The sequence below is a fragment of the Dipodomys merriami genome, unplaced genomic scaffold (assembly GCF_024711535.1).
Source record: "Dipodomys merriami isolate MVZ:Mamm:240054 unplaced genomic scaffold, mDipMer1.0.p SCAF_4, whole genome shotgun sequence".
Taxonomy (NCBI): domain Eukaryota; kingdom Metazoa; phylum Chordata; class Mammalia; order Rodentia; family Heteromyidae; genus Dipodomys; species Dipodomys merriami.
Window position 1 is genome coordinate 50,879,376 of NW_027205603.1, and position 20,641 is coordinate 50,900,016.

Below are 20,641 nucleotides of genomic sequence, written 5' to 3' on the forward strand. Positions count from 1 at the left end.
TCACCACCTTCTCTTTGATTTTGCTCTCCACATCTTCAATTATGTCTGTAGGTCAACTATAGTCCAGAAATCTTAAAGGGAACATTTCAGAAATCATTCCTAACATTTAACTTATATGCTGTTCTTAGTATCATGATAAAACAGAGCTATCTTGCTCTGTCTCTCTTGGGATATAAATCATCTTTATCCAGTGTATCCAGGCTACAGAGGCTACCTGTACCTACCTGTACTAGTCATCTTAATTATTAAGGCCAACTGTCACAGCATCACAGTTCTCTTATCCAAATAACCATTATTTTACTTCATGATGGTCTCAAGGGCAAGAGTAGCAGCAATGGTGATTTTATTATAGGGTGTTGTATTGTTATAATTGTTCTACTTCATTATTAGTTCTTATTGCTAATTTTTTATTGAGCCTAACAAAAATGAAACCTGATTTCAAGCAGGTATGCATAGGAAAAATGGTGTGAATATATAGGGTTTGATTGTATCCACACTTTCAGGTATCCACTGGGGTTCTTAGCCTATTTCCCACCCATAAAGAAGAAGTACTGTAATATTGTATATTCAATATACACATGTGTGTATGATATATGATATATATATATATATCTTGTTTTCTTTCTCTTGCCTCATAAACATGAATCTTTCCCATATGTTCCATGATTTAGTTCTTTGCCCCCTCCCTTTTCTAGTCTCTGTAGATCTTACTTCAATATAGCTTTAATCATCACTTCTATGGGAATGACTGAGAGCACATATAGAAACTTACTTGCATAATCAATATTAAATACTTGCTGTGTTTATGATTTGAATGTCTGTATCTTTCTCCAAAATTCATGTTAAACTTAATTCTGGTGATAGTTAAGAGATGCTGGGGCCTTTTGGGAAGTGCTTATGTTATCAGGAATCTGCCCTTGTAAACAGGATTAATCACCTTTAAAATAAGACTTGGAGAACGGCCTTATCCTTCCAAGTCTCATGCCATGTGAGTACATAGTATTCATACCATTATCCTCTTTTGCCTTCTTACATTTGAGAACATAGTACTTCCCTTTTCTGCCACATGGGGGCACTGTGAAATATTCTCTTAGACACCAACTTGCTAATAATGCCAAGACCTTGGACCTTCATTCATGGTTAATTTTTATTGAGGAAGTCTTGCACAAGATGTCTTTTCATTCCTCCTGCTTTAAAAATTCTCTTTGTCAGTATTTTGTTCTCCTTGCTGGGGGTTGACCTCAGAGCCTTGTGTCTCCTGGACACGCTCTATTATTTAGCTCCATTACATCCATCTTTTAAAAAATACATTTTTATTGTGAAAATACTGTACAGAAGGGTTACAGTTACATGAGCAAGGTAATGAGCACATTTCCTATCAAGCATTGTTGCCTCCTCCTTTGTTTTTCCCTTACCATCTCTTCCCTCCCTCCTCCATAACTACTCCCCCTCCCAACCTAAATTGTAAAGTTCGTTTTTCAACATGGTGTCTTGTACATCTCTCATATCCATCTTTTGATACTTCGAATATAATGTCTCTTTGAGTTCATTCTTCTTATAGATGAAAGAAATAGTTGTTTAGTTGGTAATATTCATGTTTTTCATCAAATTTCGAAGTTGTTGGCTGTTATAGCTTCAGTCATTCTTTCTATCCCTCCCTCTCTTTCTCATTCTGGGACTAATATTATGTATATGTTGGGGTATTTGATATTTCTTATGCAGGTCTCTAAGGCTTTGCTCATTTTTGTCTTTCTTCTTGGTAGACTACATAATCTTATTTGTCTTATTTTCAAGTCCACTGATTCTTTCTCTGCCTGCTCGCTGCTCTTATCATACCTTCTAGTGAAATTTTCATTTCAATTATTATGTTTTCCAGCTTCATAATTTCTATGTAGTTTATTTTTCACAAAGCTCTCAGATATGATTTCTGCTAATACTTGTATAGTTTCATTTTTAAGTTTTGTCTCTTTGATCCATTTTGAGTTGATTGTTGGTGGTGGTGGAAGAAAGGGATCTGGTTCTATTCTCCTGCATATACCGATCCAATTTTGCCAGCACCACTATCTTTTCTCCATGTTATAGTATATTATTGGCAGGATGGGAGTGAGGATTTAATTCTGGGTTCACTATTCTGTTCTGGCCTGTTGAGTCAGTTTTAGGCCTCTACCATGTTGATTTAATAACTGTAGACCTTTGATGTGTCTGAAGTCAGGCATTGTGCTACCTCTAAGCTTTTTCTTTCTTTCTTTTTTGTTAGCGTTGCTTGTTCATTTGTAATTTTTTTCCACCTTCGGATGGCTTGAGTATTCTGGATCTTTTGTGTTTTATTTTTATTTTTTATTTTTTTTTGGGTCCTGTCGTGGGGCCTGAACTCTGGGCCTGGGCGCTGTCCATCAGCTCTTCAGCTCAAGGCTAGCGCTCTACCACTTAGCCACAGCGCCACTTCTGGCTTTTTTTCTTTTTTTCTTATGTGGTGCTGAGGAATCGAACTCAGGGCCTCTGGCATGCAAGGCAAGCGCTCTACCACTGAGCCACCTTCCCAGCCCCGATCTTTTGTGTTTTCATGTCTGTTTTTTGTTTTGTTTTGTTTTGTTTTTTGTCAGTCATGGGGCTTAAACCCTGGGCGCTGTCCCTCAGCTCTTCAGCTCAAGGCTAGCACTCTACCACTTGAGCCACAGCGCCACTTCCGGCTTTTTCTATTTATATGGTGCTGAGGAATCGGACTGAGGGCCTCATGCAGGCGAGGCAAGCGCTCTACCACTGAGCCACCTTCCCAGCCCTGTTTTCACGTAATTTTATTTTTGTGCCAGTCCTGGAGCTTGAATTCAGGGCCTGGGTGCTGTACCTGAGCTGCTTTTACAAAGCTAGCGCTCTACCACTTGAGCCATAGTGCCACTTTCTGCCTTTTTGGTACGTAATTGGAAATAAGAATCTTACAGACTTCAAACCATGATCTTCAGATTTCAGCCTCATGAGTAACTAGGATTATAGGTGTGAGCCACTGGTACCTGGCTTGTATTTATGTAAATTAAGATATTTTTCAGTATCTGTAAAAAAATGTCACGAGAGTTTTGAAGAGAGCTACACTGAATTATAGATCACCTTAAATAGCTTGGACATGTTGACAATGTTCTTCCAATCCATAAACAAAGGATAAGTTACTCTTTTTTTAGTGTGTAGGTCCTCTCTAATTTCTTTCCTCTGTTTATTGTAATTTACTTAATTAATGGTAAAAATTATCACTTCTTTCTAAATGTTAATTTTTGTGTAGCTATAATGAGTGGGATTTTTTTTTTTTTTTTTTTTTTTTTTTTTGGGTCCGGTCGTGGGGCCTGAACTCTGGGCCTGGGCGCTGTCCCTCAGGTCTTCAGCTCAAGGCTAGCGCTCTACCACTTGAGCCACAGCGCCACTTCCGGCTTTTTTTTTTTTGCTTATGTGGTGCTGAGGAATCGAACCCAGGGCCTTGAGCATGCAAGGCAAGCGCTCTACCACTGAGCCACCTTCCCAGCCCCAATGAGTGGGATTTTTAAACAGTTTGAAAACAATGCTACTATTTTCTCTCCCACTCTCCAACCCTAGGGATTGAACACAGGGCTTTGCACTGGAATGGCAGGCATTCTACTACTTGAGCCATGCCCCCAGCCCCTTTTTGAATTGTTTGTTTTTTGTGGTAAAGTCTCTCTTTATGTCTAGACCAGCCTGGGCTGAGATCTTCCTATGTGTGCTTCTTCATAGATGACAGGTGTGAGCCACTGTGCTTAAACAGTGGTTGAGATGGAATCCATGAACTTTTTTCCTGGCCTGGCCTTCAACTCCAGTCCTTCATTGCTGACTCCTAAGTAGCTAGGATAATAGGTTTGAACTGCTGCAACTAGTGTGCTATTGATTTTGTATACTGATTTTTGTCTTCGACTATTTTACTGAATTCATATGCTCTGACAATTTTGATGGCATATTAGTCTTGTAATCAGAAAACACAGATAATTTAAACTTTCATAATTTCCAATTTGCTTCATTCATCTTCTAATACTAATTAGATGAGAGTCGTGGTAGTTAGTGTGCATGCCTGTCTGATTCCTCATCTTAGAAGGAAAGTGTTCACCTTTTCCCCCTTCAGTATGATACTGGCTGTGAATTTTTCATATACACCCTTTAGTATTTTAACATATATCTATACCTAATTTTTGGAAACATTTTTGATTCAATTTTGACAGGTTGCATACATTTGGGCATTGTCGTTTGTTTTAATTTTTTTTTAAAGTACACTATTGTCCACAGTGATTTCATATATTTTTTGTTGCTGTTCTGTGCTATTGTCTACAGATTCTGGAACAGTGTGGTGCCGTGTTAGTTAACTTGTAGACTTTTTGATTTTTCTTTTAATTTATTAGTCATATAGGAGCCTGCCATTTAACATTGGTGTGTACTTTCTTATCTTCTGTCAACTTGGAGTGTTAATATATTGTAGTATGAGAAGATATGTGCTATGATTTCAATGCTTTTAGATTTATTGAGAATTGACTTGGAGAATATTCTGAGCACTAAGGTGGCAAATGCATATTATACAGCTGTTGGGTGAAATGTTCTGTAAATGTAGGTTAGGTCCATTTATTCTGTAGTATGGTTCATTTCTGATGTTCCTCTGTTGATTTTATGTGTGGATAATCTGTCCATTGAAGAAAGTGAATATTGAAATTCTTCAGCATTAGTGTATTAGGTCAAATATTTGCTTTATATATGTGGAAGTTCTGTATTGGTATATGTATTTACAATTTCTATATTTTCTTGTAGAAATGACCATTTTATTAATATATAATGACCCTCTTTGGCTCTTTATGAAATTTTTAAAGCCTACTTCATCTGATATCAGTACCTACTCCTGTTTGTTTTTTGAATTTCCTTGCATGATATATCTTTTCCAGCCAATGAAATATTTTGAATGGTGACCTATTTACATTTTATAAAGTTCAGTCTGTTCCACAAATAGAGAATAGATTGGAAAATGGAAAAGGGAATATCAGGAGACCAGCTAAGAGGATACAGCATCATCATGGCAAAGGTACTGAAAGGGGGAAATGGGAGAGGCCAAAGGTGAGAGGAAATTCTAGGTGTCCCCTGGAATTCCAGGTGGTTCAGCAGCAGAGGCGGGTGGCATTCTGTGTGTGGGGAGGTGCACACACACACGTGCATCAATGTTGGGGCTTGAACTTAGGTTCTGAGTGTTTTGCTCTACCACTTGAACCATAACTCCACTGCCACCTTTTTTGGTGGTTAACTGGAAATAAAAGTCTCACAGATTTTCCTGCCTGGGCTGGCTTTGAACCACAACCCTCAGATCTCAGTCTCATAAATAGGATTATAAGCCTGAGCCACTGGCCCCTAGCACAGGTGTGGCATTCTTTATGAGAAGAGCAATGTCTGGAGCAGGGGCAAATTCAGGTGGAAAGAAGAGGTTCAACTTGGTTTTGAAGACTGAAACTGAAGTGTTCACTTAGGATGATCTGTGGAAGAGCCAGAGTCTAGAGACAGGGAGTTAGCACTGCAGAGAGAAGAACAGAGGAGAATACAACTGGTGAACAGCCAGTTAGTGTGAATTGCAACCAAACAAGAGGATGTATATAAAGAGAGAATCTAGGAAGGTTCTATTGTAAGTTTTAGTAATATGTTAATATATCTTATTTCTGGCTAACTAAGCAGCCACCTTTATCTTTAAAACTCTTCAACTAAAGACACTTCTCTCAGAGTATCAAAATTTCCCTCCGAAGGAAGATAGGGATCAACAAGAATTTTATTCTTTCAATCAGGTGATAAAAGTTATATATATACCATTCTTAGAAAATTAGCTGGAGAAAATAAAAGGAATAGAACCAAAGCAAAAGTAAGATTTTCACACACACACACACACACACACACACACACACACACACACACACACACACACACAAAACCAAGAATGTGAGGAAAAGAAATTAGTAATACATTAGTTTTGAGAGAGAATTATTAACACCTGCTAAAAACAGGCATATGCCAACACAGCATAGCTGGCTCCCTATTGGAAAAGAAGTTAAACATGGCAGTGAATTAACTGAAAATATTTTAAAGCTCAAACATTCTTGCTAAAGCAATAGTCTGGACATGATGGTTTACATATGAACTGCTCCTCTCAGGCTAGAGTAGAATGCCTGGTGGAACTATTTTGGGAGGTGATAGGAACATGGAAGATGGTGAAAACCTCAGGATTTAGTGGAAACGGAAAAAGAAGTAGAGCACAAGGAGAGGAAATAGGACACTGGGGTGTGTATTTGAAGGTCGTTCCTGGACCAAAGCCTTTCCCTCACTCTCTGCTTCCTGACACCATGAGGAGAGCAACCTCTTCCTTCCCCTGCTACCTCACCTTGATGTTCTGACTCAGCTCCTGCCCCAAAGCAACGAAGACTCTGGGACTGTAGACTGCAGTCTCTAAAACCATGAGCGAAAACATTTCCTCCTTCCAGTTATCTCAGAAAATATTTTGGTCACAGATCTGCAAAAGTAACTGAGATAAAGGTTCGATGTTCCGTGTTCAATGTTCTTATCTTATGGAGGTAAAAAAGGAGGAGCTCACTAAAATATTCTTCCATGAAAGAAATATATTTCTATTTTAGGCTATTGGAGTAGAAGTTGGGATGCCTATTCTGATTTAACTAGTGTAGCATTTTAGTGAGGTTATCATGCTTTTAAGAAATCCTCTTGGAATGTATTTTGTTTAGGTCGGGCAAGCCCATAAAATGAGCCAGTCAGTCACTTGCTCACACGTTAGCAATTTCAATTGCTAGCTTCCTGCCTACTCCCTTGGTAGTTTTTGGCTCTGGCTACAGAATGGGATGAGATTACTGATCTTTGCCACTAGGCGGCAGAGTAGACCCATAGCAAATGTTAAGGTGGCACCAACAAAATTTCTCTGCAGTTATCTCCTGTGGGGAAATTGATAATGGTTTGGATTTTAGTAATTGAAATTTGGGGGAAGGAGAATCGCTGTTTGTAAATGAGGCCAGAAAGCCGGCCATATGCTTTAATGGAGTCAGTGTCTGCAGTCGTGGGAAACCTCATCTTTTGCTTCCTTCTTCCACTGTAACCTGCAGACTACAAAAGGGAGACTTCAGGTGACAAACAATAGGAGAGTTAACAAAAAAGAAAAACAAGTGATCCCGTTTTCCTCAGTACAGGTAGTCAGGGATATGGTAACAGGGAGATGATTAGATCTACTGGAAGATCTACTATGTTCTCCAGGAATTTGTAGAAGACCAATGATCTTGTTTAGGCATGTCCAGGAGACTAGAGGTGGCTTGTTAACAGTCCCAGAGTGAATGGCTCTTTTCTTCACTGGTGGATAACTCTGCAGTAGTATCTCACCCTGTAACTGATTCAGAGAAAAGCTTTCCTTACTTCAGTGGATCGAGGCATTGTCCTAGTGTCCACATTCTTCTTTGTATTCTTGCAAGATTCCTCTTACATGAGCATTTATTATTTCCTACTTCTGTACATGAGGAAATGGAACTTCAGCGAGATTCAGTCTGGATTCTGAATGGCTAGAAATTGGATTGTGTATTTAATTTTCTACTAGTGTGAAATCAATTACTGAAAAAAGCAGCATAAAATGACGCAGAGCCACCATCCTACATTTCTGTAGGTGTAAGTCCAATACACTGGATCTCAGGGGCCTCAAATCAAGGGATGGATAGTACTGCATTCTGGGTGGGGGAAGGGGAGGATCTGTTTACTGGCCTTTTCCAGCTCTAAAGGCCATGTGTATGCCCTGGCTCATGGCCTCTTCTCACACTGCAATTAGTATGCACTCAATAAAATGTGGAAAACTATATATAGTTGGGTGAAGGAGTTGCTGCAACAAATACGTGGAGTGAAGTAGTACTGGTGTCCTGAGAGAAACTTGCCCTAAAGAAGGTGAGGAGTTTAAAAGTATCATTTTACACGTTCCCAAGCAACCATCCACTTCCTGCAATTATTTAACTTTTTATTCCCCGGGCCTGTGACCAAGGATAAGTGTGTTCTATAGGCACATGTACCTTTATCTACTACTTTTCCATTCATTTTCTAAATTTGTTTTAAAAAATTATCTTTAAGTAGTTGTACAAAGGAGTCGTCCCTTACCAAAGCGGTTTATGAATACAATGCATCTTGATCAGCGTCACCCCATTCAACGTTCTCACCCATCTCTTCTCTACTCACCCCTTCTCTCTTTGTTCTTAATTTTGTCTGCTCTATCTTGAATTCTTGAGTGCATGCGCTCCCTCTTCTCCTTTTTATTCGTCTACCTCATATTCTGAGTGTTGGAAGTCTGTCCTGCCCCGAATTTGGAAGGAATCTCTGCAGACTGATCCGAAGTGGAAGTTCATCTTATTTGTTCCCAGTGGGAAAGGACAAAATCCCCTTATGAATGGCACGAGTTAACCATGCTGTCCTGCTGTGAATCTGCACCAGGTGGGTGCCTGTAACTCACTGAAGTCACAGCCAACGATCAACTACTTGACTGATTGCTCTCACTCCCAGCCATGTCTCATTATGACACAGAGAAGAGGAAGAACCTTGGGGTCCCTGGGCTGCTGAAGCGGAAGAGCAGGAGCGAAGATCCGTTTTCAGAAACCGGTACCGGAAGTGAGTATGGACTGTGGAGACAGGGGTCTTTGAGAGGAGAGAAACTGCCATGAAGGAGCTCTGCTTGCTTCAAGGCAGGATGGGAGAGTGTCTTACCCACTGTCTATGTCTGCTGGGGTTTAACATGGAGGAGGCATTCTGTTCTGCTGACTGACCCTCAAGGCCCAGCCTCACACAGTCTATCCCTGTCCATAGTGCGTCTGTATCACTTGAGGGTGCTCTGGTGGGCTCAGGGCAAGGCCTTCCTTTAGAGGCTGTGGAGCATAAGAGCTGCTGGCTCAGGTTGCAGCAGTTCTGACTGCAGGGAGGTGCGTGGGCTCAGGGTGGAGGTTGTTGACCAATGGTTGATAACCTTCAAACATGTCTTGTGGCTTACTATTAACGTAGCCCAAAAGGTAGAACTCAAATCCGGAATCAGTGGTGGTTTGAGAACTCTCCCTCCTTCAGCTCTGGTGAAACTCTCTTTCACAGATCAGGCCTAGAACCCACCATCCATGAAATCTTTATATATCTGTAATACAAAGCAAGAGAGAGTTGTAAGGAACTAAGAATAAGTAGGGAGCCAAAGAGCCTTGTCTCCTATCATGCTCTGTCACTCCTTGTGTTCTTAGCTCTGCTGGTTTGAGGTTTCATCTGTAAAATCTGGAGCAGAAGATTTGCCTGGCACCTTCTGGTATAAACGTCCTAAGGTTTGAGTCCAATGAGGTGAACTCTGCAGGAGGTCAGGCAACAACACCCCTGCAGGAGACCTGTGGAACCCCAGTGCAAGGAATGGAGTACAATGGAGTGCTGAGTGTCAGTGTGGTTTGGCTGCTCTCTGAAGTGCTGCTAGGTATTAAATTTCTAGGTCCTCATTCCTTGTGAGTGGATAATAAAGTGTTCATTGGCTGGGGTAAAGAGTTCCAAATATTCAATTAAAAATGTTATTTTCAAGACTGGTTTTGGTGTGTTTATAGGTGTTAGATGTCTATGAAGCCCCATGCGGAGTCCTGTGGAGAATATCTTGACATGGTGCTGGGATAATTGGGGATAATTGGGCCTAGACTGAAGGTGATAAGGAGTTGACAAGAGGAAAGAACAGGTGCTGTGGAGCTAGTCCCTCACATACGGAGAAGAGACAGAGCATGTGCAGAGTTTAGGGCTCCTAGGGAGGACTGGTTGATAGAGGAGACAGGAGAAGAATTAGGGTCACCAATGTCCTGGTCCTTGGCACATGGACCACCACCCAGAAATGGCCAGTGATATTTGAGGATTAGATGCTTGTATGTTTATAGATTACAAAGTGTTGAGAAAAAGGATTTCATTCCCAAAATGTTTCTGAGATCTTTCTGTAGGCAGAAGCCAAGGCCAGCACACATTTTATGTTTTAATTGCCACCATTTTCTCAGAAATTCCACATGTAAGGATGGAAATGTTCACATGTCCTGAGTGTTGGTTGCATGGAAGGGAATTATTACTTCATGTTGCAAAATGTAGTTGACTTGCTTAGAGAATACACTTCAATTTTAGTCAAAACTAGTGAAAAAAAGAGTAGAATAAAGTTGCTCAAATGTTTACTTTAAGATATTTTAAGGTTAAAAACTCCTTGTACTGGGTGCTGGTGCCTTACACCTGTAATACTAGCTACTTAGGAGGTTGAAATTTGAGGATCATGGTTCATAAGACTCATCTCCAATAAGCTACCCTAAAGCCGGAAAGTTGAGCTTGTGGCACATGGTAGAGTGCTCAGGGACAGTGCCTAGGCCTGAGTTTAAGCCCCAGGACCTGCACACACCCAGACCCCCAAATAAAAAGAAAACAGAAACAAAACAACTCCTCCCCAATAAAAACAAAAAACAAAAACTTCCCTATGCAATCGAATGAAAAGCACATGTACAAAGATACATGGTTTTAGTCATGGTGATTATTTTGTATCTTGAAAATAACAAGAGCTGTCCATAGCATATTGTTATATCTCAACAACACATAATCAACATACACATTCTTTTGATACAGTTAAAGGTTAGAGTTGAACCAAAAGCAAAAAGGATATAGAAGTAAAATTTAAAATAATTTGATACCTGATCATGAATAAGTCAGCTTCATTTAGTTCTTTGTGTCCTTCCACAGTATCAAGAGTTCTTTGGTGGGAAATTGCAATTTAACTTTCAGTTCACATAAAACAATCTGGGAGTTTCCATGAATGACACATAATATATTGGAAAGGCCACATAACTAGGAAGTGGAGAATTGCTTGGCTAAACTTTGGTGTGATTCTTCTCCAGGAAGAAAATGTGGAGAGCATGTCCTATGTCAAAGTTTGGAGGGGGGGGAAGTATTTAGAACACTCCCATGAGCAGAAAAGAGCCAGTATGCTCAGTGACTCAGAAAGGTGATAAGGAAAACTCCAATTTATTGTTCAAGATGGTGTTGTTCAAAATGTGTCACCATGAGGGCTGGGAAGGTGGATCAGTGGTAGAGTGCTTGCCTTGCATGCATGAGGCCCTGGGTTCAATTCCTCAGCACCATATAAGCAGAAAAACCTGGAAGTGGCGCTGTGGCTCAAGTGGTAGAGTATGATAGCCTTGAGCTGAAGAGCTGAGGGACAGCGCCCAGGCCCAGAGAACAGTCCCCATGACCAACAAAAAAAAAAAAAAAAAAAAAAAAAAGAAAAGAAAAAGAAAAAAAGTATCACCATGAAAATATCTATTCTGCCATCACTGAGTAAGCTTACAGAGGTCTGAATATGGGTAACTCAGTATTGCAGGAGAATTTCTCTGCTTGGCTCCAGACTGTGACTGAACTGTTTTATCTCTGTAAGTGTAGCCAGCGGGCACTGGGTGAAGCATAGACATCTGACAGGGAGAAACACATGGCTGACCTCACAGAGACGGTTAGGCATGTTTGCGGATTAAATGCTTGACTGTGTACAGATTACAAGGTGTTGGGGACAGAAAGCAGGCAGGCCCCAGCATCTGCTTGGCATCCATTGCTGCTACTTTTTGCACCACAGTCGATGGGGCTGCTCTCTCCAGCATGTTCTAAAACTTTCCGCATTCTTCCAACAGGCCCGCTTGGTGGCCGCTCTTCCTACCTCAGAAATGCCAGCTGAGAGTCCCTCCTCGGAAAGAAATGGAATTCAGATTAAACGTAGGTCTGTCTGATTTTAAAGTGTGTCTAGAATTAGTAAAGAATGAAAGTCTAATTTTAATTAGAATTAGTTGAAGGTAAGCTTAGAAAGGACTTGATCTACTAGGCAATGGAGAAAAACAAGAATCATTTTGTAGCCATCAAAGTCGGAAAGGTAAACACCAACAGGTTTTTAAAATGTATTCCAAGCAAGATCTTATAAATATTTGTCCCTGTAACTGATATCAGACCTTAATAATTAACAATCTGAAAAATGAGTTTTAAACATGTTATATCCTTCAGCACATAGAATGCAAGTCTCACTTTGAATGGAAAGTTGTTCACATATAAAAGGAATTCCTTCAAGTTCCTGCTAAACAATATACCAGCCACTACGTGTTTAACGAATAAATGGCTGTTGATGTGAATTATAAACCTCCAGACTGAGTGCCCTCTTCTTTTTTCTGACTCACACTCATCCACCTTTGTTCTCTGGTCACCTTTTTGCTCTCTCATTGCTTGAGTTTTCATTCTGGTGTAACCTCCTCCTCCTCCTCCTCCTCCTCCTCCTCCTCCTCCTCCTCCTCCTCCTCCTCCTCCTCCTCCTCCTCCTCCTCCTCCTCCTCCTCCTCTTCCTCATTCCATTCCTCCTCCTCTTCCTCTTCCTTTACCAGACATTATTTAATTCATCTGAAGGAAAATTCATATTTCTTGTCTTCTCTCTCCCAGCTACTATAGGAAATTTTATTTCCTTTTATGCAAAAGTGTAGCTTTTACTTTGACTAATAAGAATAAATAAGAAGCCAGGTATGGTAGTGCATGCCTATAGTCCTAGCTGCTCAGGAAGAAGAGGCAGTATGGACAAAGATAGGGAGACCCCATCTCAAAATTAAAGCAGAAACAAAAGGGGTGCAGGCATGGTTAAAGTTATAAAGAGCTTACCTAGCATGCTTGAGGCCCTCACTTCAATTCCCAGGACCAGAATAGGGGTTAACAGAGGTAGGTCAAACAGAAAGACCAACCTCGTAGCACCTCTCCTAAGCTCTTGCTCAGGCTGTGGCCTAGCTTACTGCCGGTCTGAAGACACAGGCACAGAATTGACAGAATGACAGGTAATTCATTTCTGTGCTCTAGACAGAGTCTTCAGAGCTGGGTGGCCTCACTCAGCCTAACAGCACATTTAACAGGGAGGAAGGAGAAGGGGCTTCTTTACTCCTTTGAATAGATACACTGAGGTACACTTTGCCACACTTACAGTCCACCTGTGGCACGCTTATGATCCTGTGTGTGTGTGTGTGTGTGTGTGTGTGTGTGTGTGTGTTGCAGTGACCACCAGCCTCAGCTGGCTGAGGTAAACATGAAGACCCTGGGAGGATTTGGGAAGCTTCGTCCTTCACTTGTGTATATCCTTAAGGCACACACATTTCTGTCGCATTTGGTGGGCTGGCATATGTAGATGGGGTGATCAGAGTTAGGAGGTTTTTTTTTTTTTTGCCTTCATATCCTCCTCATCTTTTTTTTTTAATTTAATTTAATTTTATTTGTGAACATACTGTACAGAGGAGTTACAATTACATGGGCAGGATAATGCGTACATTTCTTACCAAGCATTGCAGCCTCCTCCTTTGTTTACCCTTCACATCCCTTCCCAGCCTCCCCCCTCCCCCCAATCCCAATCCTTCTCCTTCCCCCCCCCCCACACCGACGTTGTAAAGCTCGTTTTGGACATGACAACTTGTACTTCTCATTGTTGCAACAGGTCCACCTGTATCCTTAAACAACTGGTTTTCCCCCATCTCCTCCACAAGTTATACTGACATCAAATATAGTGAAAGCAGGGGTTATACTGTGGGGGAGGGACATACGTTTTTAGCAGATGTCAAGCCTTTGGGTTTGGGCTAGTTCACTTTAAAATTCCTCATTAGAGTTGTTACAAGGCTCATCTTCCTTTGGTCTCTCAACTGCTTCCCTCAAGCGCTGTGTCCAAGTAAAACGATTGCTTTATTTATGCTTACTTACTAGTTCAAAGTTGTTTTATCCTATTGGAAACATTATACGAATTTCCAGTATTTTTTAGACTCAAAAAGCACAGTAGTTTAATCATTGCCATTTATTGAATGTGTTCCTTGAAAATGCAGTTACAATACAATCCATTTCTAAACTGGAGAGTCCCTTGCCATTGCCATTTATAATACAGGGAAAGTGAATGGAAGGGCTTGATTAATTAAGGTTATAATATCAGTTTAAGAAATTATTTACACTGTAGTTCAGCTTTACAGAGACTGCTGATGACCGATAATGCTGGTAGTCAGTGTAGGAGATTGGATATCAAGTTCTACCCATTTATAAGTAATTACTGTGTTACAGTCTGAGCTCTGCTTATTACATGCTCACAGTCCAATACTGTAATTTTGGTGTCATTTTCTTCCTTTAACAGGAGACATGTTGAAGAATTTGCTGTAAATTAAACAGAAGGTGGGCAATATAATATTAATTATTAGCTAAAATAATTTTTAGTGCAAAACAACTTCTCAAAATTACAAAGTAAAATATACTTGTAACAGGTTCACAAAAAAGAAAAACATTTTCCTAATTCATCAGGTAGGGATAACCATAGCTACTACTGTATTTATTCCTTCTACAAAGGAACACTTTTTCACTTATAAATTTAAAGCTAGTTTTGTAACCTGCTTGTTTCAGCTGATGGTGTGATATTGCAATATTGCTTCATGAAGAGCTTACTTTTTTGTATGCCTTACAATATTAAAAAAATATTTATTCCTAGAAACTGAATGTTGAGGTATTTATGGTAAGTATATTGCATATCCTTTGTCACAAATCGTTATACACCTCATGCATATCTGTATGTTTGTGGAAGTGCAATTGCTGGGTTGAGGGATGGGAGCATTAGGAGCAGCTAGTAGTTTATGTTGCCAGATTAGCTCCAGAAATGTTATTTTATTTTTCTCCATCTTGCCAACCCACCCCTTCCCTCAATTTTCTTAATTATGACTGAATTCTCCCCACCTCATTCCGTGTGTGTGTGTGTGTGTGTGTGTGTGTGTGTGTGTGTGTGTGTGTGCATGCATGTATGTGTATACTGGTCCCAGGGTCTGGGCACTGTCCCTGAGCTTCTTTTGCTCAAGGCTAGTCCTCTACCACTTTGAGCACCAGCTCTACTTCTGGCTTTGTTGGTAGTTTAGTGACAATAAGGGTCTCACAGACTTTCCTGTCTGGACTGACTTTGAACCATGATCCTCAGATCTCAGCTGCTGAGTAACTAGGATTTGTGGAGTGAGTCACGAGGGCCAGGTCCACTTCCCATTTATAAACCAACTCATGCTGGACATCGGTGGCTCATACATGCAATCCTAGCTACTCAGGAGGCTGAGATCTGAGAATCGCAGTTCAAAGCCAGCTGGGGCAGGAAAGTCTGAGAGACTCTTATCTCCAATAAACCATCAGAAAACCAGAAGTGGCGCTGTGGCTCAAGTGATAGAGCGCTTGCCTTGGGCTGAAGAGCTGAGGGATAGTGTCCAGGACCAGGGTTCAAGCCCATGAATGACAAGAATAACTTAAATAAATAAACTAACACAGTTCCACCAGCAATTCACTGAGATCATTTACTGCACTACAAACACCATTAAATAAATTTCCTGCAATTGAACAGACAGCTTTCTTGAAGTTGTGGTTGTTTTTCTTTGATTACTAGTGAGAACAAACTTTCCATTTTGTTGTCTACTATGTCTCTTAAATTTAGCTCTAAAAACAATATACTACTAAAATAAGCAAAGAACATAGGTGAAACTTGTATTATGCTATTACTGTGTGATTGCCACAATCTTCAGTGACAATAAATTACTCATTGAATGAAAAGTAAATTAACTGCATAAGACAGTTGAGCCCATTAGGCATATTTCCACGATGCTTGTCACTATGGCCCATGTGGAATCAGGCATTTCTTTTCTTGATTTTTAGTCCTGCTAACAAGTAAGACTTCTTAATGTGTGTGTTTTACCACTGTATAATGGGCAAGAGAAGAAAAAAGAAAATAAAGAGAAGGAATACCTCTTTATTATTCTGAGCTCAGTTCTATTAAGACCTTTCCATTGAATTTTGGACTACTATATTACTCCTGTGCACTGAAGAGTCTCACCTGGTTTGCTTACAATATTCCAAATTCAGCATATCCCAACCTGGATCTTTCCTGTGGTCTTAAATGTCCTACACTCTTTATCTCTACCTCAGTTACTAGTACAACAGTTCAGAATATCAATCCCCAATACTTACATTTTCTTTCCAAATATTTTTTTGTAGTTGATTGAATTCTAATTTCTCTAATAAACCTTCAGTTCATGCTTTTATAATCTTAGTAATTCCATAAATGCTGAGCACATACTATGTGATATTATCTTCTAAGAATGGCTGGGAGAAAGGCAAAGATTAGAGGAAAATAGACAGGGCCTTGCTTTTCAAAGGGATTGGGAAACAAACAAAAATAAGTAACAATCTGGGCATCAGTGATTTGTGCATGTAATCCTAGCTATACAGGAGGCTGAGGATCCTGGTTCTAAGGTAGCAAGGGCAGAAAAGTCTGAGAGACTGTCTCCAATTGAAGAAAGCTGGATTGGGAGCAAAAAGGCTGAGCAAAAAGCATAAAGCCTGGAGTGACGGTTCTGACACAGACACACGATATAAATAAGCAATTTGAGGTTCAGTGAATTTTCAATTTTAATTTTTGGTGGAACTGAAGTTTGACCACAGGTTAAACTACTTGAGCCATACCAGCCCATTAAGTGATTGAGGACCACTATAGGTTGCCAGTAGAGGAATAATCTTATGACTTGAAGAAGCCACCAGTGTAGAGTCTGGAAACAGCTTTCTGGTCGATGTGGCAGAGCTAGAAAGCAGAAGAGCTTGACAGAGCAGAGCCAAAAGCAGCCATGTGGGTTGGTATCACAATCAGAGCAATTGGTAGAAGTAAAACCATGTTTGGATGTCAGGTAAGACAGTCTTTTGTTTTCAGTGATACTAGGGTTTGGACTGAGACCTGCACTTGCTAAGCAGACACATTACCACTTGAACCACTGCCACAGCTTTAGAAGTCTGAATTTTATCCTACTTACAGCATGATGGGAATTCTTTAAAAGCTTTAGGGAAAGAGGAGAAAACAAGATGTGACTTAAGATGTCCAAAATCTACTACCATAGTGAATGAATTGTAGTGTGGTAAGGGCAGGAGGCCTTCAGAAAATCAGTTGAAAGATTACTGCAGTGGTTGATTTGAGGTATTCTGGATATCTAAAGGATGGACACATCCATTTTAGCACAATTCACAATTTTATAAGGAATAAAAGCCATTTCAAAACCAGAAGACTTATTTTTAAATCTAAATCCACTCTTTCCTTTGAATATGACAATTGAACTGGACTATGTAACTTACCTGGGGAAGTTTTCTCAATCAATATGTTCTATGTGGCTATTCTTGGTGTGGTAGGCAGATGAAACACATTTCAAAACATTTAACTTTTGACTATATTATCAATATGTGAATTAATTCTTAAATGCTGAAGTACAAGATTTAAAGGTTTTCTGTTTCATTTACATTGTTTTTTTAATACTAAATTCATCTGTAGTATATTGCTCACAGCTACTAAGTTTTAAAAGAAGATCAGGGATGTAAAGTGTCAACTTAGAAAGTAAATCAGACTCATCCCACACCTGTGAAATGCAAATCTTAACAGAATTCAATCTCCAGTAAGCATTGTAGAGGACACAGAGAATGCAAAACATAGAGGGAGGAAATGGTTTTCCACATTGGAGTGACACAGCTACTGTTATCATGAAAAAATAATTTATTAAATGAATGGAATATTGGAAGGAAAACACATTATAAAAGTAAAAAAAAGGTAAATTCTAAATATAAATAATGTGTTAGCTAATTAACAGTTTTTCATTGCCCATCCAGAACTCTAAATACAATCTTCTGAAAAGCCACATTTTATAAGTGTTTGGGTACTTTTAAAACAGATGTAGCACTATAATATCTGGAATCTGGCAAAGATCATTTTGTTTCATTAGACTCAAATGATATTCACTGATTGTTCTTTTTAAGCTATCTGGAACACCTAGAATAATTTAAAATAAATACACAGACCAGATTATTATATTCATTTCTGAGTAAGGATAATAAATACATTCCTAATACACTTTGTTCAAAATGTTCTGATTCAGAACATAATAATACATTTTAACAGAGACTTAGAATTTGGATACTTTGGTAACAAGTAGTCTCCTTTGTAAGACTGGAAGTTAACAAGAGCCACTGGGTGTGCTCATTTTTGTCAGTGTAATTTGAAACAACCACAACGTGACATGTTCATTCAGATACTATAAACTCCTAAATAGTAAAGAAAAAAAAGTATTGTTATTGTATTCCTTACTAAGGTTATTTTTAGAGTTTAATTCAATATACCACCAGGATTCCCAAATGATAGTACAATTACAATGCAAATATCATTAAGCAAAAAGTATAAACAGAAAATAACCACATAACTTCACATAACTATAGAAACAAAACAAGGCACGTTCAATAACTATACACAAAACTGAAACATAGACATTTTTGTTCACAAACTTGGCTCACAGACCCTCACAAAAGTTTGTACAAAGTGAAATAGTAAAGGCACTACATATTTTATTCAGCTAATTCCACTTACTAAAGAAATCTACCAATTAAACTTGGCACAAAAGAGTTTAATGATCATAAAGTGCATCACTTGGCTTCTTAAGAAAGAAAAATAGCCATGATACAGTGTAAGAACAACTTTACATATACATAAAGATGCAATGCCAGGAATCAAGCTAGTTAGGAAACTGTGCAGTATAGATGGTTTCAGTCTTTCTCTTTTTTGTCTAACATTTTATTTTCCAAAGACTGTGTTATATTAACAAAAAGAGTAATGTTCTGAAAGGCAAACTGACCAAATCTACAGGTAGAGGTTTAAGATGAAAAGCATGGGAAAATAACCGAGTATAACAAATTAATAAATCTGGATCAAGTATCTTATTATTAATGAATTGGCTCTTAAAACCAAGGCTATTTTGTTACTTTACATAAGTGATTATAGCTCTTTACAACAGTTTCCCTTTGGTATGAGAAGTCTTTTAAATAGTATTGACATTTGGAACAAGCAGTTTTTATTTAGAGCTGATAAACATGTCAGCATTTAAAACTCAACTTATTTTACCTTTACTATGATGTTCATTGATTTATGAAAGTAGGTCATGTCAATGACACAGAGTAACTATTGCCTAGATAGTAACATGCAATTAACTTTCATTTGACAAAAATATGATAATTTAAAACACACTTTTGCTCTCTCGCACACACACATACACGTGTGCATACACGCACACTAGACTGAAGCAATATACAGGCAAAACACCAGGATAATTTATACACAGTATTTAAAGACATAAGCCTTGATAAAGAATTCTAACTTTTTTTCAGTGTATTAAATACAAGGCTGATAGAAGACAATTAAAAGCAGCAATGGATATATTCCCTATTCCAATAATTTTTTTAAAAAGTTTCTTTAATGTAAACTTTATACATGTGCATTCTTGCTTTTCTGGGTTTCACAGTCCACTTTCTTTTCAAACAGTATTTGCCTCTCAATCCAAGTTGCTGAGATGTGGAAATGGAGGACACTGCTTGTACAGTGTTAGTCTTCTTCAGCATTATATGCCAGTTCTGCCACTTCTATGTCTGATACAGCAATTTCAGCTTCATGGGAACTTAAGTGTGGCTTATTATTAGTACTGCAAAAATAGAGAAAATGTCAATGAAGAGAATAGAACCATACTATTTCACTTTATTATTCTCCTTAAAAATCTTTTACTTTATGGAACCACTAAACATTTACTATAAAAACATTTAAATATTCAACAAGAAATTTAAGGACCATGTACATATCTTTGGAGATCTATACAGGTGGTTTCTTATGGAATGGGAGTCTTGCCTCAGCCTTTTGAGTAGCTGATGTTTTAAGTGCCACCCAGTCTGATGAATATATGTTTAAATTTAGCTCTTCAAACTACCATTTGCCAATAAGATTCTAATTTATTTTCAGCTTTAACCAGTCTAAACATGGTTCTCATACTATAGCTCAAATGTTATCATTATGTATTAACAATTTTACCTTCAACTTATATCCAATGATTGAAAGATACTCTTTCAATCTTTCTGTTAGGCAGAGTGGTTTCCTATCATACTTCCTACTTCTGAATGGAAAAAGAAGGTTATTAAGAGGATTCATTTGTCAAGATTCAAAAATCTAATGAATTCTGTGGGACCCCTGTTGATTCAGATATAGCTTCAAAGTAAGCAATGAAAAACTTAGGGCTGTGGCCAGAGATGAATTTTTAGGGAGAAAGAAAACTTAACGGTTTTTATCTAACTGTTCATCAGATTTATGATACAGTAACACTGAATTTCATGGAGAATACTTTACAGAGTATTAAAATACTTCACCCTGATTATATAAATTAGGCTGTAATAAACTAAACATATACCTAGATTCTTCATCCAAGACATCCTGATCAACTTCAAATGCAGAAGATTCCATTCTTAGACTTTGTCCATTATCTGTTCCCGACACATACAGTGATTCTTCAGGTTCTAAAGCCAATGTTCTAAAAGTACATTATAGCATAAAGTCATTTTTATTAATAAAGCCATTTTTATTAATAAACAGTTATATATATATTTGTTGTTGTGAATATATACAACAGTTTTAGTTTATAACTGTTAAGTCCAATGTGACCAACATGGCTAATAAATTGTATACTGTGGGAGCCACAGAGAAATTCATTAGCTG

At 38.7% G+C, this 20,641-nt stretch overlaps 1 protein-coding gene across 3 annotated transcripts in view; it reads right to left on the reverse strand.

Annotated features, from left to right (window-relative positions):
- Window positions 1-17,596: 17,596 nt before the first annotated feature.
- Snx16 (sorting nexin 16) overlaps window positions 17,597-20,641 on the reverse strand; it is a 37,638-nt gene continuing 34,593 nt past the window's right edge. For all 3 annotated transcript variants that reach the window (XM_069990990.1, XM_069990989.1, XM_069990991.1), the window contains exons 7-8: window positions 20,337-20,456; window positions 17,597-19,583 (exon numbers count right to left, since the gene is read on the reverse strand). In XM_069990990.1, coding sequence (XP_069847091.1) covers window positions 19,487-19,583; window positions 20,337-20,456 — 217 coding nt within the window. In that variant the 3' untranslated portion in view covers window positions 17,597-19,486. The remainder of the gene's footprint in view (window positions 19,584-20,336; window positions 20,457-20,641) is intronic.